Below are 24,439 nucleotides of genomic sequence, written 5' to 3' on the forward strand. Positions count from 1 at the left end.
GCATGTCAAGTTTTTTATTTCAAAAATTAACAAAAAGTTATATCCAAAATTAAAAAAAAATAACTAAATTAGTGCCTTTTTAGTTTTAAAATGTTATGTCCAAATCTATTAACCATTCAATCTATTAAAAATAAAAAATTAGTTAACTAAAAGTTATATTTTTAAATACAATAAACTTGAGAAATGAAATTTTAATATTTTTTTTCAAAATCTAAATATCCGAACCCGATCCGAAATAACCGAATCCGAACTAAAAATACCCGAACCCGACCCGAAGTACAGAAATACCCGAACGGGTTCTAGACCTCTATACCGAAATACCCGAAAATCCGAAATACCCGACCCGAATCCGAACGGGTACCCGAACGCCCACCCCTATTCAATATAGTGAAACTCTAGAGATTATTTTCCGTATATAATAATGTTAGTAAAGCTAATAACAGGGCTTTATTGAATGATTTTCCGTTTGTAAAAAATGGCCCAACTAAAAGAAAAAATCTTAAACTCATCTAAATACTAATCTATTTTTAGACAATTAGTTAAATGATTACAAAAATTAAAAAATATTCATTTTGACATTAAGTCCATAACTGTTAAAATGTAAACAATATTTCGTATAATAATGTGCATATAAGTTTTTTTTTTTGTAAAAAATCCCAATACTAATATTTGACAATATTAGTTCTAATAAAAAATTACTGTCATAAATAAAAAATTACTCTATTACCACATAATTTATTTAACAATAAAGATCACAAAAACAAACAAAATCAACTATTAATTTTATATATAAGAAGAAAGAAAACTATTACTTATATATACAAACTAATCACAACAATATATAATTATCATATAAATTGAAACTAAAGAAAATGATACAATAAAATAACAACCAAAATCTAGTCTATACTACTAAAACAAGAGATTTTTTTTTAAGATCCCCTTGATTTGCTAAGTAGTTACAACAGTACCATTACTATTTAATTTTAAATAACAAATTATGGAAATTATATATAACTATTTTGAATATGACAATCATTAGTCACGTACATCCCTTGAATATGGGCAAATAAAGTTTGATATTTTGGACAAATGATTTTGAACCAATTTACAAAGGATAAAAATATATTTAATAAAGTACGAAAAATCCTTTTAAAACACAATAGTACAAAAAGTAACATTATAAAGTATTTGAAGGCTTTAAATAATAATTATTATGTTTGAGTAAGATAGATATTAAAGCACGTATAAAAAAACTAATGAGACATTAATCTTGAACATATTATCCAAAACCCAAAAAAAAAACTGAAACTAAATTTGTAAGAATCTGAATGGTTCTTATTTCTCTAAATTCAAAAATCGAAACCAAACCAAAACTGAATTGAAAAGCAAAAAGGTATATAAATATTTGAAATAAAATAAAAATTAATAATTAGAATATATAGATAAAATATAATTTATAAATTAAAATACCCAAAACCCTCTAGTTGCCTAATTTCTTTTTTGATTTACGGGTTTAACTCGGGTTTTCGTGGTTTTTTCAAGATTGTTGGCTTTAAACATGAATCAAACTCAAATTATTTCTAATTCGGTTCAACTTCGGGTTTTACAAAATATATAAACACAACCCAAATCCGACATTGCCCAAACTGATATGATCAGAAAAATGTCTGGTTACTACCGGTCATGCACTCCAATCCGGATAACCTAAAAATAGAATAACCTAAAAAGACCAGAGCAAAAACCCAAATTTTAGCAACGTCAAAATAAATTACTTTGAATTATAGACGTCAAAACTCAAATGTTCAATTCGAACAAAAAATTGTAATAATTTCTAAACTGAAAACAAAATTAACGGGTCAAAATCTAGTTTTTAGTTAAAGCATCAAAATTCAACATAAAATTTGACTGGTCATCAACAACCATTTGCTTTCTTAGACAACTAATTCTAAAAACAAAAGACATGTAAGAAAATTTTAATTGAATTTATTTTAGGGAAATTCTCTCAAATAGCATTTTTAAGTTTTTTTCTCAAAAATAGTCCTAAAAAAATGACCAAAATAGTCCTTTTTATTTTGAAAATTTTAATTTTAATTTTTTATTTTTTTAAATTTGAAACCCTATCCCCAAAATCTCACCCATTAATTCTAAGTTTAGATTAGTTAATCCTAGGATAAAAATATATTTTTAATACATTTTTACCTTTTAATAAAACTTATTTTGGTCATTTTCTTCATTGGAAACTATTTTTGTGATAAAAAACTAAAGAATAGCTATACTAAATTCTCTTGACTTTATGCTTGAAAATAATTAAAATGAGATATGGGCTCCATCAATAGCCCGATTAGTCTGACAATTGACATGGCCCATTTTATGGGCATACCTGACAAATGTATAAGGGTTTCGTGTAGCCCACGCGATAATTTTTTGGTACGTGCAGAAACCAAGGTCCCCATAAATAACGAAATTTCACGCAGACCTTAACTGCAGTTGTTTTTTCCTTTGGGATTTGCAGGTAGAAAATAAAAGAGAAGATATCGATGAAAGTTGTTGCGGCCTACCTCCTCGTGAAACTCGGCGGCAATGAGAGTCCATCCGCTGGTGATCTGAAGAAGATCTTGGAATCTGTTGGTGCAGAGATCGATCAAGTGAAGATAGATTTGTTTTTCACTCTGATTAAAGATCACGATGTGACCGTGGACGAGAGAAGATGGCTGCTCTATCCTCCGGTGGTCCTACGGTTGCGGTTGCTGCCGGTGGAGGCGGTGCCGCTGCTCCTGCTGCTGAGCCTGCGGCGGCTGAGAAGAAGAAGGAAGAGGAGAAAGAGGAATCAGAAGACGATGGTGGAATGATGAGTCTCTTTGATTAATCTTTATGGTAGAAGTTTTGATCCGCGTATTATCTTCTCGCTTTTTATGCCTTTTTAATAACTGGAGCTTCTAGTTTCGTGTGGTTTCAAGGATTTTTATCGTTCTCGGTAATTTTCAAAGTTTGTAAAACTTGAGTCTCGTGAGAATCAATGTTTTGAATAATGAATTTTTTTTTCTATGAATTATATAGGGATTTTGCTAGTGTTTAACTCAGACTTCAGCTTTATATGAATAAAAGTATATGTTTGAATTTCTTTAATCCACTTTATTCTCCTCTTCATGAAGTTCATATCTTTTGCATGAAATCATATGCTGTGAGCAAGTGACTAATAGCTTCAACATATATGTGATTGCATTTTTTATTGAATAGTTACATTTTTTTATGGATTATAAGAGCATGTTTAATGGAAGGTTATTAGGGTGAGGTTTTTAGCGAAATATAAATATATATTTTTGACAATAATTTAAAACTATATGGCATATAGTTTAATTTAAACGATATTAATATGTAATATTTATAAATATATTTTTAATTTAATTTGAATATCTATTAAATAAAGTTTACAAAAAAAAAATTGTGAATATTTAGTTTTTGAAGTTATATCTCTAGTTTATTCGTTTGGAACATCCATAGTTTTCTTTTCTTTTAAAACATCCATAGTTTTTACTAAATCCGACACAGTGAATTACATATTCCACAAATAAGCTACTTAATTTTGTAAAACAAAAAAGCTACTTAATTTTGTACTACTCCCTCTGTTTCATAATACTTAATGTTTTGTAATAGTGCACAAAGATTAAAAAAATTACATCTCTCTGAAAAGGTATTTTAAAAATATAATTTTAAAATCAGTTAACTAATTATAAAATAAACTGTAAAATCTAATTGGTTGAACAATTTCCAATAAAGTTAAAGTTAACCTTAAAATCTCAAAACTTCATGTAAACTGAAACAAAGTATTCATTCTAAAACATCATCTATATTGAAACGGAGGAAATATTGTTTATGGAAACAGTTTTACTGGATTGTTTAATCCAAAAAGAGGGTGGATTGTATTTAACCAACTTTTGTTTCTTTCCATGAAGTGGGTTTAACCAACTTTTGTTTTTTTCCACTACATCTATATATATCTATATCTATATATATATAAACATGTTTGCTTCACTCTTGTGCTGCCACCTCAGCATCCAGCTAGAAAAGTCCTTTCATATTATTACAACACGTGTCCACCTTATTAAACGTCCCGTTTCATTTATTTTTTCCTCAGAATCTGTTGGGCTTGACTTCATATTTTGTCTGTGTTTTGATTTATTAAGTCCATACCTATATAAATTTTTATCGTTTCACGCTTTCTTCTCAGCCGTAGGTAATTCTAAAGTTTCCATCTATTCACTGATCCAACAATCAATCGGCGAATCTAGCGTTTCGAGCGATTTATCACTAGCCTTTTCCAACTCTCATTACCTTTGTCGTTTTCTTGCATTACCTCGCATCGTCTTCTCACCGTGTAGCTCCTCAATTAACACCACATACATAATTAAGTCGCTTTATATTACAGAAGAAGAAGATCTCACTCCACGAGGCTGGCCGATCAAGACGATCGAGGCAAATCAAGCAAATATTTTTGCCGGAGAAGCTTCGCGTCGCCGTAACACTGTCGTTTTACTCCTCTTCATATCTTCAGCCACCACAACGAAGGTTGTCTCATCCGCATCTACTGCTACTTCGTCTTCACCGATTCCCCCAACACTCCCAGTTTTTTTCGTACGTTTTCTGTCAATTAGCTTTATACAAGCATGTGTTACAAAGTCACTTTATATTACGGAAAGTGGAACTCTTTTCCTCCAGTTTGGAATCGTTGTCTGTCGGACGAGTTGCTGACTCGGTTATGACTCAACCGGTGTACTTATTCAAGATGAATAAGATGTAGTATGCTATCAACGCTCCTAGAAGTTGAAATGCCCTGGAAATAAAATGCAAACTAAAAGTCAGAATTACTGAAACATATGTTTCTGCGTATAACTCGAAAGTGAGCATAAACGTATATCTTTTTTTGAAAAACGTATTCCTTATGTCATGATATTTTTCATTCGGCCAAAATTTTCTAATCAAAATGTTGCGTACAAGTCTGCACAAAAATATTTTTAATTAGCAACATAAAGAGTCCAGGTCAGGAAACTGTTCCACTATTGGATAAGATAATTGTTAACGCATGGAAACAGAACTCGATTCATACATTTTTACACATTGTGGAAAGCAGTAACTAACCTTTGGTGACTATACTTGAGCCTAAACAGACTCAAAATGCATACCTTTGAGTCTGAAAAAACTGAATATTCCATGAAAAGTTCATACTTTTAGTGACACCCAACAAACGATCAAGAGATAAGTGTGGAACATAAAAGCAAAGTTAAAAAGAAACACCAAAGTTCATACCTTTGATGAAATAAAGAAGCACTTGAATTTAAATCCTACAACTAACCCCACAAGTTTAAGAGAAAATCATCCCTCAAGAACCAGTCAACGCCTTACATAGAGATAAAAATCTCTATTTTGGTATTGATTTAGAGTCCTACAAGCAGAGAAAAAAAATGACTCAGCTGAGCTCAAACAAAGTAACGACGAGCTAGCTAGAGCAAAAAGCAAAGTAAACATAATGCTTTATTGGAAAAAAAATTCTCTTTACCAAGAAGCTCTCTATGCTACAAATCTTTTAAAATGATTACTAATAGACGACAAAATGAAACATTTCTCTAATATGGTGTTATACATGGACTGTGAATTGTGATTAAGAAACAAAAAAAGACTAACCTCTTTTCCCAAAAACTGTTTCGATGATATAGGCTGATTTGGACTGATCTGTGCTTTAATATATTTAAATGGTGTTTGTTTATAGTATTAAATAAGTATATATATAATGGAAAATTGAAATCTGAAAGAAAAATCCAAGCACAAGTCGATTCATTGTTTCACATCAAAGTCTTTTAAGATATAGAGAAAATGGTAAAATAATTTAATGTGGTAAGTTTTTTTTTTTTTTGTGCAATTAATGTGGTAAGTTATCTTCTTTGTAACAAATACTTTCTGTGTCTTAGACTTTGGATGATTATGTTACAAAAAAAAATATTTATGACAACAGGGACATATGGCTACAGTTTCTTCGCCAAACATCAACTATTTTTGTATGACGTTGACATTTATCTATAAGATATAATAATTAGAAAAAACTCTACCATAATCTATACATTTAAATCAGAATCCTTCTTAGAATTATGCCCCTGAAATTTCATATTAATTACAAAACATTCTATTACCTTTTCAATTATTTTAAGGCTTTTTCGAAAATGTAAAGCCCATCATTCGTCTCTTGGTGAGATGCACACTCTAAAAATAAATGTGACTTCTTATATTAACAATACAAATATTTATTCACTAATAATCCATCTCTCCCTGATCGATTGCTTGTAGGCTTCCTTCTTTCATTTCAATTTTTGTGACAAATCTATTAGCGTTCAAATCGTTGGCGAGTCTTCGTTGATTCCTTCTCGAATTCATTTTCTTTTTTCAAACGTAGCAAATGATTGAAGAGATTGATAAATCTATTGTGAAAACTTAACCTAGATTTATTGGGGGTATAATCATTTGTATTGATTCTTATTGGGAGTTGAAATTTGTTATCTTTTAGATACATTATCAGTTCTGCTATCGCTGGTGCATATTTTTGGTTTCTGCGTTTTTATTATCTTTTTCAGTAGCAATCATGGCTGATGAAAATAATGAGATGAAGGAGGAGAAGGACTAGCAAGAAGTAAGTTGAGTTGATTTTGTCTATATTTTTAATCCTTTTATATATTAAAGATTTCGATAAGGCTCAAGTTAGACTTTGTTTTTTACTTCTTTTGCTTGATTTGTATGATTGTGTTGTTTAAACGGTTTGGCTATCCTTAGCTCGCACCGTCTGATCCAACCACTTAGAAGAAGAAGACGAATGTAGTCATTCAGCATCCTATTGAGGACTCAACAGAGTCACAAGTGGAAAAATCTGATTTATTGCATGGTATCTTGATCTGAGTCTATATGCTGTAAAACTTTTTTTTTTGTTTCTTTTTAATGGAATGCACGTAACTTTGTGTCTGATTTATTTTCCCTGAAGCTAATGATGGTCGCAAGAGTTCATTTGCTGGACTGAGGAAAAAGAAGAAGAAGCATGTGAGTGTTTTGACGATTTATGTCTTCTAAATTACTGGTGTCTTAAGTTTCAAAATGAGTCTCTGTCTCATAATGTTTTGTTTGTTTTGATGGATAGGTTAAAATTTCAAGCTCATGAATGAAGAAAGTCTCGATGCTGCAGAAGACTTGGATGATATTTTTTTAGATTATTTTCTTTGCTTATTGTTAATTGTTTCTTATTGTTAATTATTTTTAGCAGGAAAAATGTGTTCTCTGTTTGAAGCTTACATAAAATACATTGTAGAGGGAATATATTTGCAGCACCAGCAACGCTACCCTTGGTAGGTAAGTGATATGGGTTACATATATGACGAGGTGAATATTTTTAATATTCATGGAGCATAAACACATTTAGAAAATATTAATTAAAGACCATATTTCCAATTTTATCTACGTTAAAGATTCATATATATATCTAAGTTCACAACCAAGATTTGGTTACGATTTTTCTCTGTTATTCCTAAAATATAGAAACTATTAATTAGAGGTCACATTTCCAAAGTTAGTTAAGGAAATTTGTTAGTGTTTATTTGGAATTTATTATATTAAAGATTTGCTTACGAATTTGTTTCTATTATTTTTGTGATTTTTTTATTGTTTCTAAAATACACTAGATCTTTTTACGATTGTATAAAGATATTAGACCTACTCTATCCATAGCTTTTGCTATAAATTACAAACATTTCCACCAGCTATGCCAATCACAAAAGACCATATCTCACTCTTCTCTTATTTATCGAAATATATAATGACTATCAAGTAAATTCCATCTTAAAAGCAGTTTAATGTTCAATATAGTGAAACTCTACATATTATTTTCCGTATATAATAATGTTAGTAAAGCTACTAACATGGCTTTATTGAATGATTTTCCGTTTGCAAAAAATGGTCCAACTAAAAGAAAAAATCTTAAACTCATCTAAATACTAATCTATTTTTAGACAATTAGTTAAATGATTACAAAAATTAAAAAATATTCATTTTGACATTATGTCCATAACTGTTAAAATGTAAACAATATTTCGTATAATATTGTGCATATAAGTTTTTTTTTTTGTAAAAAATCCCATTACTAATATTTGACAATATTAGTTCTAATCAAAAAATTACTGTCATAAATAAAAAATTACTCTATTACCACATAATTTATTTAACAATAATGATCACTAAAACAAACAAAATCAACTATTACTTTTATATATAAGAAGAAAGAAAACTATGACTTATATATACACACTAATCACAACAATATATAATTATCATATAAATTGAAACTAAAGAAAATGATACAATAAAATAACAACCAAATATTTATATGTTATAAAATAAACTGTTATAAATTATATAATCCCGCGCTTTGAAAGCGCGGGTCAAAATCTAGTTCTTTTATTAAAATAGAAGCAAAAAAACAATAAATATTCGCATAGTTTGGATGAACTCAGTTAAAATACAATAACCAGACAAAAAAATGCAGGTGAAACATGATCGCACATAAATTAAAGTAAAAGAAACAAATAAAATTAACTTTCCAACATAAATCAAAACTAAACACTCATCTCTTTTGAACCATTTTAACTATCGTATTATAAATTTAGCCAAATGCAACGATACTAAGATCCAATCTCCTTACTTTCTAAAAAAGTGATCCCATAAAATTTATAATTCACACATATTTTTAACCAAACAACGGAACTAAAATAAAAACAAATATCATCGAAATAATTAACGAATATAACCAAGTATGTTTATTAGAAAAATATGTTTATTAAAAATAACAATATGATCTCAGAATTCTATAATTTGTTTTGTATCCCTGTCTCATAATTTTATTCATTTATGATATCATAATATCATTTTCAATCCACACTAATTTTTAAATGCTTCATAAATTTATATGTATATATATATATATATTCATATAAATAGTTTTTATTATAGCTTTCCGCCCGTAGGCCGGGCCAACCCTAGTATTAGATGATAATCAAGTTGAGAAATATTATGAATGCAAGGAATTAAAAAAATTTGAATGCCAACATCATTCCTGTTATGGAATAATATTAAATGGAATGGATAATTGCAGAGAAATATTTTTGTAACACAAATGGTAACTTTTTAAAGGAATGTAATGGAATGGAATGTAAGTGGCTTTTAATTTAAATTAAATTATCAAAACATGTTAAATATACTAATAAACGTGTTTGATATTAAATTAAATTTCATAAAAATTTATAAAAAAAAATAAAATACAAATATTTATTTAATATGTAGCAAACAAAATATACACTTGGCTATATACAACCTATTACATATAGATCAAGAAACATCAATATTTAAGCTTTTTCTCAGAAAAAAAAAACAGTTTAACAACGAAGAAAGGAGAGAAACCAAATTTTGATTTGTGGGTTTGATATCTACGTATGACTGTTTAAATAAGGAAGAATATGTTGTTATTCTTTTGTTTAGTTAGTAACAAATCCTCTTTTGCTGCAATAAATGAATTACATAATATTTAAACTTAATTAAGAATATTGTTTTTATTTAGTTTGATTCCATTCATTCACATGTTTTTTTTTATCATGAAAAGATTATCAATGTATTCCTTTTGGTTCCACATATCCCACGAGAATTAATGGAATGGTAATTTTTTTTAATTCCATGCAAATGATACATTTTTTTTTGGAATTTTTTGAAATAAACAATTCCAAATAGTTCCATTCCAAAAAATATTAATCCAGTTACAGCCGGGTGTAACTGGTAATCAAGTTGAGGAATATTATGAATGCAAGAAATTAAAAAAATTTGAATGCCAACTAATGGAATGATAGAAGTTATGGAATAATATTAAATAGAATGGATAATTGCAGAGAAATATTTTTGTAACACAAATGGTAACTTTTTAAAGGAATGTAATGGAATGGAATGAAAGTGGCTTTTAATTTAAATTAAATTATCAAAACATGTTAAATATACTAATAATCGTGTTTGATATTAAATTAAATTTCATAAAAATTTATAAAAAAAATTTAAAATACAAATATTTATTTAATATGTAGCAAACAAAATGTACACTTGGCTACATACAACCTATTACCTATAGATCAAGAAACATTAATATTTAAGCTTTTTCTCAGAAAAAAAAACAGTTTAGCAACAAAGAAAGAAGAGAAACTAAATTTTGATTTGTGGGTTTGATATCTACGTATCACTGTTTAAATAAGGAAGAACTAGATTTTGACCCGCACGCCCGTGCGGGTGTACTTTTTAAAAAAAATATGATGCTATTTGATTTTTATGTTAGTATTTAGGATTTGGCAAAAAACTCGAATTCGAAGAATTGAATCGATCCCAATCCGAATAAGTAGTACTAAATCCGAACCGGAATGATTAAATATCTGAATTATTCAAAATTTTGGTATTTGAAGAACTGAAATCTAATCCGATCCGAACCGAAGTATTTTGGGTATCCAAAATAGATTTATATACTTACTTGTATATATTAATTATTTTTAGATTTAATATATATAAAAATATCCAGAATATATATAATACTTTTAAGTTCGCTTAAATGCTTGAAAATATATACAAATAATCAAACGTAAATATCTTAAATAGTTAAAATATACTCAAAACTCCAAAAATACTTAAATAATTATTAATTCTCTATCCAAATATTTAAACCAAACCTATTTAAATTGATTATCCAAATTCGAACCAAATCCTCAAAGATCTGAACTGAACACGAAATCCCAAAAAGATCCGAAAACGAACCCGAACACTCACTCCTAATCACTATTATATATATATATCCTATATGTGTCATCATAGGTTACAAAATATGTGTTATCATATAATTAATCGTATTTTATACGTACCATCAAATAAGTTTTCTTATAATTAATAATATTTTATACGTACAATCATATAAATAATCATATATATTATATTTTAAAATTTAATGTGAAATATAAAAACCATAATTTAAGTTGGTGTTTGAAATTGAGCTTTGTATTGTATTTTTTATATCTATGTTGAAAACATTTTTATAATAGTTATTGGAAAATATGTTAGTAAAAATCAAATTTTGAATATATATATATATATTTGAATGAATTTTTGATATAAATTAATTTTTAAATTATTATTTTGATTTGAATATATATATATCAAGTAACATAGACCCATTACTTTTTAATATAATGTAATGGACTTCCAATTTTTTTAGTAGCATAAGCCCATTATTTTTTTCATAACTTACTGATATCCATGTTTCCAAACAGTACTATTTTTTAACTACTATCCATATTGCCAAACAATCTCAATGTGTACTTCAACTTTAATAATATAGATATGTTGCTATTCTTTTGTTTAGTTAGTAACAAATCCTATTTTGCTGCAATAAATGAATTACATAATATTTAAACTTAATTAAGAATATTATTTTTATTTAGTTTGATTCCATTCCACTCATTCACGTGTTTTTTTTTATCATGAAAAGATTATCACCGTATTCCTATTGGTTCCACATATCCCATAAGAATTAATGGAAAGATAACTGTTTTTAATTCCATGCAAATGTTACATTTTTTTTGGAATTTCTTGGAATAAACCATTCCAAATAGTTCCATTACAAAAAATACTAATCCAGTTACAGCCTTGGATTTGCTGAAAGAATTTTTAAGCTCATTTTAACTACGTTTGACCTTTAACTAGAAAAATGGGAATTAGATTTTTGGCCAAAAAAAAGGGAACTGGGTTTTCAACTGATTGAAAAAGCTCCAATAATCAAGATTTTATAATACAAAATTATATTGGAGGTGATTGGTAGTTGCTCTAGGTGTTGTGCACAACCATATTTATTTCTACAACACCAAATTCAGGGCAATCAAGCTTTAAATATTTTTTTGAAACCACAGCTTTTGAAATAACCTACAGCTGTACAAGTGCTCTGCAAAGCCAAATATTCAAAGCAATTGTTTAGTGATTTCCATAAAATTTTACAGCAATAAAATCTAAAGGCACAACAAAAAATCTACAGATTTTTTTCTACAGCAAAATTATTAAAGCTACAGTAATTACCGATCGGACCCATTGTATACATTTATTTCCCAAGTTAAAATCTGTATATATGTGCATGCATTTTTTACACATAGAAAATCCCATTCAGCAAGATATAATATTTTATCATTTGTAAATATATTATCAAGATGCATGGGGTTATCGGTAAACTGAAAATAAATTGGGAAAGAAACACAATAATGGAAGAAGTAGAAACACGTCGGTATCAAGCACAGTCTTTTAATTTGCTTTGACCTCCCTCCTCCCGCTCTCGCTCCTTGCCATTGCTCTCCTTCCTCGCAAAGCCCTAGCTTTCTTCTCTTCCCCCTCTCGCCGTAAAGCTCGTAAGGTATATATATCTTTTATTCTTCATCTGTTGATTTCTCGTTCCCACTCTTAGTTCGATTGGAAATGCTGTGTTTTAGTTGTTCCTGCTGTTTTTTTTCGCAGGTTTCTGATGAAAATTGAACAACGAAACAGTTTCCATCGGGCTGAAGAACGGAACCATAGCTCATGGAACCACCACTTCTATTCGGTGTTTAGGGTTTATTCCTTTAAATCTACGACTCTTCATGTACCTTGGAACCTGTCTTAGCTTCTCAGTTGAGTATTAACAAATTCTTAGTTGTAATCTTGATTTATTTTATCTTTGTCCTAGGAATGATTTGTGCCTGAGTGAATACTGGTTTAACAGTTAAGCTTGTTTCTGTTTATGAGTTTAGTTTCAGCACTGGAGGAGGTTTGTTCTGTTATTGTGCCTGAGTGAATACTGGTTTAACAATTAAGTCTTGATTTTTTGACTGAGAAAAAAAAATGCATTGTTGATTGTTGGTTGAAAGAACTGATTCAACTGCTCTACTCCGCTGTATAACGCTAGATTTTGCATGGGAAACCGTGGTTTATAAAAAATATTTTTTTTCTTCTTCTTTTTTGAAGTCTGGTCCACCCAATGTACCAGAAGAAACATGATCAATATTAATGCCCCCATTGTAATGAGATTAGCACTTAAAAGGTCCACCTTCTTCTTTTTCATTATAAAGATGATTTCTGAACTTTTTTTTTGAAAAAAGGCTTTCATATTTAAATTGCAATGCTGAAAACAAAGTTACAAGGCTATGAGTTTTGACATCATAGAGATCAAAGTAAAGCTTGGGAAAGAAAAATGATTGACAAAATCATATGGAGCTAGAGAATTAAAGCAAAACACTCTGAGCATTTGAAGAAATTGAGAGAGGGATTAGCTCACTAAATAACTTTAGTTTTGGTCTCCGTGACGACCTCTGCCTCGGCAGCCCCGGCTTTTGCGACCTCTTACCGTGTGCCATTGCATATCTTGGACCTTCTGAGATGGTTTCAACTCTCTTCCATGTCGTGATCGTTGAGCCATTTCATATTCATTAAAATAACCTGTACAATCACCTGTGAAAGGAGTAAAAGACAAACCTCCAGAAGTAGATGGTGGAATATCATTTGAAACTTTGGGTGGGGGCGTTAATAAAACACTCCCAGTGACTGGAAAATCTCCCAGAGTAGCTGCATGGTTTGTATTAAGCGGAGCATTTTCAGACAAGGCTGAATTGCTAGAAGGAGTGTCTGTTACTGTTGCTTTAAACATGGTGGCTGGAGTAGATGGTTCTGACTCAGTAGTTGTTGGGAGGATCTCAACAAAGGATGAAGGTGTAGAGGCTAGTACTTGGCCATCAGATACTGATGTAGAGTTCAAAGTAGCAACTGATGAAATAGGCAATGCTTCCATGGCTTGAATGACTGTGGTCGAGACTGAAGTGGGTGGAGCATGGATTGAACCAATATTCACAGTAGGTGAAGGAGCCATAAAAGTAGGGATATTTTCTGTGTCTGATGGAACGGCAACAACAGGAGTTCCTGTGACTGACGCAACGGCAACAACTGGAGTAGAAACTGTCGGTATAGTGGCTGAATCAATATTTGCCACAGTAGCAGAAACAGAGATACTCGTACCATCTGGAATAACTTCAGGGACAAAAACAGAAGGGTAAACACTTGCAGCAGGAAGCGAAGCTCCCATTTGATCAGTAGACGAATGAGTCGAGTTCCTAGGCTGAGCAGATTTTTGCAGACATCGTGAGTCTTTATGGCCTAAGTGTCCACATTTACCACATGTTGTTGGGATCCATGAATACTCTACATCGACCAATTGTATAGTACCTCTTTTGTCATTCAAAGCGATTTTCTGCGGGAATTGTTTGTCCAATTCGACTTCCACCAAGATTTTGGCCTCACCCATGAGTGTAGGATCAAGTCTAGGCTTGTTTGTCAGCATTGGAGCTCCCAGGGCAGAAGCAATTCGGCTTATTCCTGGAATAGAGTATAACCTGCTGGGGATATTTTTTAGAGTTACCCAAACTGGAATTGTGGAACAGTTACCGTTTATGTCTGTGGTGCCTGCATCTCTTTTTTGTCTCATCTTACTGAACGTGTTATCTTCTATAATATACAATTGGTCTCTGCGGTTATTGTTTTTCATCTTGTTTATGATGGAATCATCAAGCACCACTAACCTTATTATGTACTTGCAATGATTTAATGCAGGTGTCGATGTTAGTATGAACAGTGTCGATGTTAGTATGAACAGTCACTTAAAAGCTGTGAAACTTACTTTTAAAGGGAAGAATCCAGTCACATTAAAGTGTCAGGGGGAAACAACATTCGCTATTATATTCTTCCAGACTCTTTGAATCTTGAGACTTTGCTGGTCGAAGACAAACCAAGAATCAAACCCACTGCAGGTTACATAATTAAGCATTTCACTCTCTACTTCCCATTCATTCTTGACCATTCCTTTTGGTTTATTGCCTGCCTGTTCTCACATTTTATCTTTTTTTTGGTCATCGGTATCAGGAAAGATTCCTCCAGGCGGTCGGGACGTGGGCCATGGTGGTCGTTAAGCACACACACTATTGGAAGGTGATCCCAAGCTTGGTCCTTTTCTGTTACAGAGCAGGATTGTAAAATACCTTTCTTGTAGTGGGATTTGGTGTTATGAAGACAAATTCGTTGATATGTTATTGCCAAACTTCTTGAACTTGGAAAACAATCATTGTCGTTTGTCATTGAGTTCATTGCCTTATTAAATAAATAATCTGATAGATAAAGGCAGCCAATTAAATTAAGACAGAGCCTTTCATTACAGTCACAGCTTTGTTAGGACCCTCTGTTTTTCCTTATCGTAATAAACTTCAGTGCTCCGCTCCTACGCGAAGCCTAGAAAGCATTTACTGATTCGTTAAACTGTGCGCTACTTTTTAGCTTTCAAAATCATATTTGTTCGTCTTGAGGCTCCAGTAATGTGGTAATGAACAATGTGCACTTCCACATGCAGAGTCCTGAATAATAATAACTAGATTATGACCCGCCCGACCGGGCGGGTGTTTATTTTTTGTTTCAAAATTGTTTTGTTTATATTCATGATTTATTTGTAATAGATAGTCTGTACATTGAGTAGTAACTGTATCCGTGTTAGTAATCAAATTTTATCAACGATATTTATGATCAAATAGAGATAGTGAAAAATAAAAATGAAGATAATGATGCATTAACATAAGAAATATAAAAAACAATTTTGCCAATTTAAAATATAATGAAATAAATAATTATGAGTTAGTATGATATATAAAAAACAATTTGCCAATTTAAAATATAACAATTTTGTTATGTTAAATATTCTTGTTACCAATAATCGATAACTTTTAATTATTTAATGTTAAAAATAAATGTTGATTGATGCGCAAGGTTAGGGGAGGAATGATTCTGGTAACTAATTATATGCAATATATTTCGATGTTAACATGAATATAGTATTGATATCTTTTTGGTTAAATCAGAATCGCTTTCCATTTTTTTTCGATTTAATATATTTTTTCCGCAATTGAAGTTATTAAGTTTCTGAAATTGATTTTCTATGTATTATAATGATTAAATAGTTTAAGATTTTGAATATATGGGGATCAAATATTGTTGGTAAGTAGGATCCTGTGAACACTCGGATTTAATCAATTCTGTTTTCAAATTTTGAACATGTTGTAGAGACTTCCGCATGTAAAGCAAGGAAGAACTGATTTGGAAAAAAAAAACTACACCATATAATATTAACGTAAATACCAAAAAAAATTATACGATATATTATTAACGTATATATAAATATTACTGTTATAGTTTACGGTACCAGTAACATGATGTCAATGTTAATTAGTGTTTTGGAGGAATGTTAGATGCTATGTAATTATATGATACGAAAGAAGAATTGAATTGATGATTTACTTTGAAGTCATCCGATTTATAACCTAACATTCCATCATGTTCAAGACTTTAAGTCATTGTTTCTGTTTTTGTAGTGTATAGTATAGCATTAAATAATCGAAAAAGACAAGCTAATTTTAAGGAAAGATTAATAATAGTTTCAGTGGCATTCAAAAGTAATTAACATTGAAAACTCAGGGTTAGTTTAATTTTGTACTCCTGTTTTAATAGATTAGATAATAATAAAAAAAGGCTTAGAGATGTAAGTAAGAAGGTGAGAGTTGATCAAAGCTTCTGCCATGAAAATGCAGGTTAGTTTCTTAACCTCAGTGACCCCTACTTAAGGAGCAGCAGCGGTAACAATAATCACTTTGGCAGGACATTTCATGATGTCATCAGTTTTTGGTTGTAACTCAATGACAGATTCCCAAGATGAAAGCACAACCTGTAACCAGATGGGATAAGAAACACTTGGAACTTAATATAAGAGATGGTGTGAAATGCACAAGTAACCATGATTCGATCTGTTGTAGTTGGTTTAGTAGATCCCTTCAATGGTTTAGAGACAAGTTTATCTGTTGCAGTTCCTCAAACATCAACAATGGTAGCTCCGTTCAAGGCTTTAGCCAACATGGAGAGATCACTGGAGCTGTACTCGCAAGTTGTAATCACACGGAAGTTCAGTTCGATGAAGAAAGATCCTTTGGCTTCACAATCATCGACCCTTTTAGCAGTTAGAATCCCTGAGTGAGTTGAAAACTCAACCGTGTCAGAAGAACCGATCAGTCCGTTTGAGAATACAGTGTGAGCAGCTGCTAATGTTGCATGACCACATATATATCTATCTGTCAAAAAGATCCTAACAAGTAGAAACTTAAGATGGACTCAAACCATATGGAAACTAAAGAGTATTTGAAAGATTAAACCACCGGAGGAGAAAACAAGGTGGATGTAGAGGATCAGAGCCCGTGATGGGAAGAAGAAAAGAAGTCATCGGAAGGTGAAACTCAGCAGCAAGAAACTGAAGCCAAGAGTCATCTCTCTCATGTCCTTCTTCAAGTAAACACACTGCTGCTGGGTTCCCTTTGAAGGCTGACTCAGTGAATGCATCAACCTGTTTTAGCAAACAATTCACTGATCTTGAGAAGCTGAAACTCCTCTCAACCCAAAAAAAAAAAACGAATAAGATAACAATTACCACAAAGTACTTCACAAGCTTCTTCTTGATCATTCCCGTATCTTCTCTTATCTCACTCTGAAATCTTCATCTCTCAACGCTAACTTGTATATTCAGCAAACAAAACTTAATAGAAAATTAATGTGATCACGTTATATTTTAGAGTATTAAGAAGGCACCGAAACAAGAGTAGTTGTGCTACAATATAAATATGGAAAAAGTTGGGTGGATAAAACATGTTTCATAAGGAGATAATCAACTTTTTCCCTCACCAACAAATAATTTAGGATAAAATAATGGAGCTATAGGTCAAAGACTCATAAGCTGACAGATTTACCAGACTGGTGTGATTAACCACTATTAACAACTAAAACTCTTTATGAAAAATGCAGTTTTTTTGGTTTGTTGACTAATGAGGAACAGAGATAATAAGTTCATCAAGGCAACAGGAAGCCAGAATACATCCCATGTCAACTTTATTTGTTTATTATGAACAAGGTCATACATACATCATTTTATTGAAAACTTGATAAACTTTTTCTTCCCCATGGCAGGATTAAACTAAGACATGGCCTTTCATCACAGTCACAGCTTTGCCAGTGAGCAAGACTCTCTGCTTCTCCTTATCATAATGCACCTTCACTGTTCCACTCCTACGCGAAGCCTAGAAAAAAACATTTTTGCAAAACTCAACATTCAAGGCTTTGTCCGTAGCTTGAAAATGCTGAAGATAGAGGGATAGAGGAATTACCGCGTAAGCGAAAAAGTCAGTTTTGTTCATCTTGAGGCTCCAGTAATGTGCTAATGCACAATGTGCACTTCCACAGACGGCATCCTGAATGATATTAACAAAGAACCAATCAAAAGAGGTTGATCAATTCTGCTTCTACCCATTAAAATGAGAATGCAGGCTATAATACTGTTAAACAACCTCATCAACTCCTAATTTGGGGGCAAATATCCTACTACAGAAATCATAGACAGATCTTTCAGGAGCAGCAGCTGTAACAATTATGATTTTTCCAGGGCATTTCAATATATCATCCATTCTTGGCTGCAGCTCTTTGACAGATTCCCAAGTTTGAAGCACAACCTGAAAATCAGATGGATATGAGAGCACACATGAAAAACAAAAGAGATAGATAGAAAGTTTAGGAGTATTCTTGAAGTGCTTACAATGATTTTATCTGTTGAAGATGCTTTGGAAGCTCCATTGAAAGCTTTGGAGATGACTTTACCAGTTGTGGTTCCTAGGATATCAACAATGGTAGCTCCATTAAAGGCTATGGAAAACATGAGCTTATCACTGGAGTTGTAATCACAAGTAGGAATCACAGGAAAATCCAATTCGATCAAGAAAGATCCTTTCTCGAACTTGACGTCTCCGGAAATCTTTTTAGCCCTTAGTATCCCCGAGCGGGTGGCAAACTCAATTGTGTCTGAACCAACAAAACCGTTTGAGAAGAGAGTGTGTGCAGATGCTAAGGTTGCATGAGCACAGAGATTCACCTGCGACAAAGAATCAAGTGCTCTTGTCATTTGAATTCTCTTGGATGATTCATCCAAAAGCATTAATATGGAATGGTTGTTCACAAACCTCTAGGGTTGGAGTGAACCACCGGAGCAAGACGTCATGTGGTGAATGAGAGCCAGTGATGGGAATAACAAAACAAGTCAAGGGGATGTTAAACTCAGCGGCAAGAGACTGAAGCCAAGAGTCGTCTCTCTCATTCTTTCCATCAAGAATGCACACTACTGCTGGGTTTCCCTTGAAGGCTGAGTCAGTGAATGCATTAACCTGTTTATCAACAACACTCATAGATCATACACGACTTAGAGCAAAGAAGAAGAAATGAATTTACAACAAGTACATTGTCAGAAAAAAAATACAGTTACCATGTAGAAGTTTAGAGGCTTCTTCATGAGATTCATGACTTTATACGTCTCTTCTTCTGTTTGAAATCTGCATTTTTCGACTTGGATTTATATTCAGCAAACACACAACTCTACAAATAACGAGTTCCATATTGTCTAATAATAAAGCTGTGATTGGTCTGTAAAATAGATTGTAAAGTGTGTGTTGTATTGATGAAAGTACATGAGTATATATACAAGAGATTAAGTCCTTATCACGAGAGGACTACGTATTTAGATAAGTACAACCTATCATTATCTATAATGTACATCATTATCTCTATACCCCCCTCAAGTTGGAGGTGAAAGATTTTGAATCTCCAGCTTGGACAGTAGATATGAAAATGTAGTTGTTGGTAAAGCTTTGGTGAGAATGTCAGCAGGCTGCTCAGTGGTTCTGATATGTTCTGTAGTAATCAGCTTGTCCTCGACAGCATCGCGGACGAAATGGCAGTCGGACTCAATATGTTTCGTTCGTTCATGGAAAACTGGGTTAGCCGCAATGTAAATGGCTGCTTTGCTGTCGCAGAAGAGTTGCATTGGGTGATCATGAGGTATGTCAAACGCACGCAGCAGTTGCTTGATCCACTTGAGCTCTTTTAAAGACGCTGCCATGGACCGATACTCGGCCTCAGCCGAGGATAACGAAACCATCTTTTGTTTCTTCGTTTTCCAAGAGATGGGAGAAGACCCAAGTAGAACAATATAAGCGCTGAGTGATCGTCGCGTCAAAGGACAAGAGTTCCAGTCGGAGTCACAATAGGCTCGAATGGAGAGATCAGAGTCAGCGCGTAGTAGTATGCCATGATCAGGAGATCCTTTGAGATAATGTACCGTTCGCAAAGCTGCGTCCCAATGGACCTGAAGTGGAGACTGCATAAACTGTGCAAGTATGTGGACAGCGTAACAGATCTCAGGTCGAGTAAAAGTGAGATAGATCAGGCGCCCTATTAGACGTCGATAAGCTTCTGGATCAGCAAAGTTGGGACTAACAGCCAGAGCCAGTTTGTGATTAAGTTCTATAGGCGTTGAACATGGTTTAGAGCCCAGTAAGCCAGTCTCAGAGACAATATCCAACACATACTTTCGCTGAGACAAGAAAATACCTTTACTGTTGCGAGCAACTTCAATGCCAAGAGAGTACTTGAGTTTGCCCATATCTTTCATGTGAAAGCACTTGCTCAGATAGTTTTTAAACTTCTGAATAGTAGAGATGTCGTTGCCGGCTACAATGAAGTCGTCGACGTATATCAAAATGTGTAATGAGATGTTACCCTTGATCAACGAGAAGTGAGAGTAGTCAGCCCTGCTTTGCTTGAAACCATAGTCTTTCAAAGCTGTTCGGAGCTTTGCGAACCAGCAACGAGGAGACTGCTTGAGACCGTAGATAGACTTGCGTAAGCGACACACTTTGGTAGGATCAGGATGTTCGAAGCCAGGAGGAAATTTCATATAAACCTCCTCTTTGAGATCACCGTGCAAGAAGGCATTGTGGACGTCCATTTGATGTATTTCCCACTTCTTTGCCGCGGCAATTTGAAGCAATAGTCGAACGGTAGTTGGCTTTGCGACTGGCGCGAAAGTGTCGGTGTAGTCGAGACCTTCTCGTTGCCGGTTACCACAAGCAACCACACGAGACTTGCGACGAAAGATTTCGCCATTTGAACGATACTTGTTCTTATATATCCATTGACAAGCAATCGCTTTCTTTCCGGGAGGAAGAGAAGTAACGTCCCATGTGTGTTGACCTTCAAGAGCTGTATATTCATCAGTCATGGAGTCATTCCATTCATCATCGAGACAAGCTTCCTTGTAGTTGCGAGGTTCAACGTTTGATGTCAGAGCTGCAACAAACGGTTTGTGTCCTGCAGAGAAATTTGCCCGTGAGAGGTAGGTAGAGATAGGGTAAGGTGTAGTACCTGAGACCGTGATAGGAGAACCCGGAACAGAGGAAGATGAAGCGAGAGGGGGTTCTTGGAGTTGTGTGGCGTTGACGACATAGTCCTTACGAAGAACAAACGGTTTGTGTGATCTAAGACCACGACCAAGTAGTAGTGGGAGACCAGGAGAAGGACATTCTGGCTGCTCAACAGAGGATGTAGCTGGTAAGGCCGGGGTTGGTGAAGTAACAGTCTCAGGAGGAGAGGTAGAAGTGGTAGCAGGAATAGTAGTAGTAGGAGACGGCGGTTGTGTATCAGTAGTAAGAGGTGTGGTGATCACCGAAGGTGAAGAAGAGGCTGGTGATATCCCACTACAAGAAAACAGCGGTATTCTGACGGACGATCCGACGGAAAATGAATTCCTCGGAATATACCGAGGCATTTCCGAGGCAATTCCGAGGAAATACAAAATTTTGCTTCCTCGGAATTCCGTCGGAATATTCCGACGGAATTCCGAGGAAAACACATTTCGTCGGAATATTCCGACGGAATACCGAGGAAACTAGTATTCCTCGGAAAAAACCGATGAATTCCAAGGAAATATTATAGACGTTAGAGAGCCGTTGGAGAGCCGTTGGGGGATTTTAAAAATTCCGAGGAAATTCCGACGAACTAGCCGTTTGCATCGGAATTCCGTCGGAATTTCCTCGGACCGTCGGCAGGATTTCACCTATAAATACAAGCACCCCTCTTCCTCTTCATTCACACCATATCTTCATCCTCCCTCTCACTTTCTTTACACACGAATTTGATTCATAAAAAACATGTCTTCTTCCAATTATTTTCGTTCTTGGATCGATCGACCTCATTTGGATCCGAACACGAGATTGCTTACGGAAGAATACCAACAAGGTATAACCGAATTCATGGGGTTAGTTCACCGACAACCGGAAGCAAAAACAGGTATGTTAAGATGTCCTTGCTCTAATTGTAAAAATAAAAAAGTTATTAAAGAATGGGATGTTTGGACTCATTTATATTTGAGTGGGTTTACACGAAGTTACAAAATTTGGTATCATCATGGAGAAACTGATTATGAACTTGGTAGTACTAGCGAACCTCAGCCACCGGTTAGATTAGAAGATCCAATTAGAACGGATGTAGATTACGGTGTAGGTACTGAGCAGATGGTAAATGATCATTTTAGAGGGGAAGATTTACCCAATGCCGAAGCTAGGAGATTTTATGATATGTTGGATGCTGGAAAGCAACCATTGTACGAAGGTTGCAGAGATGGTCATTCAGCTTTATCATCTGCTACAAGATTGATGGGCATTAAGACGGATTATAATTTGGCTGAAGACTGTGTGGATGCGATTGCTGATTATGTAAAAGGTATTCTACCTGAAGATAATGTAGCTCCTGGCTCATACTACGAGGTTCAGAAACTCGTAGCTGGTCTTGGTTTATCGTATCAGGTAATAGATGTATGCAGAGACAACTGCATGATTTATTGGAGGGCGGATGAACAGCGGGTTTCATGCAAATTTTGTGGGAAGCCTCGTTATAAAGATACGAGTGGAAGAATTCCAGTACCATATAAAAGGATGTGGTATTTGCCTTTGACGGAAAGGTTGCAGAGGCTGTATCTGTCTGAACGCACAGCGCAACCAATGAGATGGCATGCGGAGCACTCAACAGATGGTGAGATCAGACATCCTTCAGATGCAAAAGCGTGGAAGCATTTCCAATCAAAGTATCCCGACTTTGCGTATGAGAGAAGAAATGTCTACCTTGGATTATGTACTGATGGTTTCAGCCCGTTTGGCAAGAGTGGAAGACAGTATTCTCTATGGCCAGTCATTCTTACACCATACAACCTACCCCCAAACTTGTGCTTGCGACGAGAGTTTTTGTTCCTCTCGATTCTCGTTCCCGGACCAGAGCATCCTAAGAGATCACTTGATGTGTTTCTTCAGCCACTAATATATGAGTTGCAACAACTATGGACTCAAGGTGCTGAAACATACGATGTTTCGTATAAAGAAAACTTTCAAATGCGGGCAGTACTAATGTGGACAATAAGTGATTTTCCAGCATATGGTATGTTATCTGGATCCAGTCATCAATAGCGACGTCAGGTTGAAAAACAGGAGGCGTGATGTATTCAGTATCTTGAGTTCCAGGGAATTGATCTTCAAGAAACACCACGTCTCGACTAGCAAAGAACTCATTCTTATCAATGTCAAATAACTTCCAAGCTTTCTTTCCATAAGGATATCCTACAAACAAGCATTTGCGGCTGCGATCTCCAAACTTATCTTTGTCTCGCGGTCGTCGATGCGCATAGCACAAGCAACCGAAGATGCGTAAAGAGTCAAAGGAAGGCGCCACTCCATGGAGAAGTTCGTAAGGAGTTCTCCCTTGCAGAAGTGGTGTAGGCGTGCGATTGATCAAATGAGAGGCAGTAAGAATACTCTCACCCCAAAAGGAAACTGGTAACTTAGCTTGGAAGAGAAGGGAGCGAGCAACGTTTAATATGTGACGGTGCTTACGTTCCACACGACCATTCTGTTGGGGTGTGTCAACGCAGGAGGTTTGGTGTTGTATCCCTTGTTGCCGTAGGTAGGAAGTCAACACCATGAACTCGGTACCATTATCTGAGCGAATGCATTTGACTGGTTTGCCGAACTGTTTTTCACTCATTGCACAGAAGTTTCGTAAAAGGTTTTGGACTTCAGATTTTTCGAGCATAAGGTAGGTCCAGACTGCTCTGGAATAGTCATCAACTACAGTTAAAAAATATGCAGCGCCACAAGAAGAAAGTGTACGGTAAGGGCCCCAAACATCGCAGTGAATTAACTCAAAAGGTGCCGAAGCTTTATTAAAACTATCTCGAAAAACAGAACGTGTTTGTTTTGCTTTGAAACAAATTTCACACGCAGGAGTTTCTAAATCAACACGCAAATCAGAAAACATAGGTAAGGAAGAAAGCATCTTGTATGAAGGATGTCCAAGTCGTCGGTGCCATAAA

General features: G+C 33.9%; 3 protein-coding genes across 3 annotated transcripts; 1 reads left to right on the forward strand and 2 right to left on the reverse strand.

The window, feature by feature from the left end:
* Positions 1-227: 227 nt before the first annotated feature.
* Positions 228-16,256, forward strand: LOC103863936 (60S acidic ribosomal protein P2-5). Its single transcript, XM_033290606.1, is given in 3 exon segments — positions 228-2,694; positions 2,697-2,877; positions 12,607-16,256. Coding segments are annotated over 2 exon segments (327 nt in total). The 5' UTR covers positions 228-2,540; the 3' UTR covers positions 2,870-2,877; positions 12,607-16,256.
* Positions 16,257-16,774: 518 nt separating this feature from the next.
* LOC103863937 (uncharacterized isomerase BH0283-like) lies at positions 16,775-17,665 on the reverse strand. The gene is made up of 4 exons (XM_033289333.1): positions 17,633-17,665; positions 17,377-17,548; positions 17,029-17,279; positions 16,775-16,879 (listed from the first exon to the last, which is right to left on the reverse strand). The coding sequence occupies exons 1-4, from the start codon at positions 17,663-17,665 to the stop codon at positions 16,775-16,777; spliced, it is 561 nt and encodes a 186-aa protein (XP_033145224.1).
* A 322-nt stretch (positions 17,666-17,987) lies between these two features.
* LOC103863939 (uncharacterized isomerase BH0283) lies at positions 17,988-19,778 on the reverse strand. The gene is made up of 6 exons (XM_009141700.3): positions 19,508-19,778; positions 19,209-19,409; positions 18,788-19,120; positions 18,543-18,704; positions 18,363-18,446; positions 17,988-18,275 (listed from the first exon to the last, which is right to left on the reverse strand). The coding sequence occupies exons 1-6, from the start codon at positions 19,541-19,543 to the stop codon at positions 18,168-18,170; spliced, it is 924 nt and encodes a 307-aa protein (XP_009139948.1). The 5' UTR covers positions 19,544-19,778; the 3' UTR covers positions 17,988-18,167.
* Between the last annotated feature and the right edge of the window lie 4,661 nt (positions 19,779-24,439).

This window comes from Brassica rapa, chromosome A04, assembly GCF_000309985.2.
Source record: "Brassica rapa cultivar Chiifu-401-42 chromosome A04, CAAS_Brap_v3.01, whole genome shotgun sequence".
In the NCBI taxonomy this organism is placed as follows: domain Eukaryota; kingdom Viridiplantae; phylum Streptophyta; class Magnoliopsida; order Brassicales; family Brassicaceae; genus Brassica; species Brassica rapa.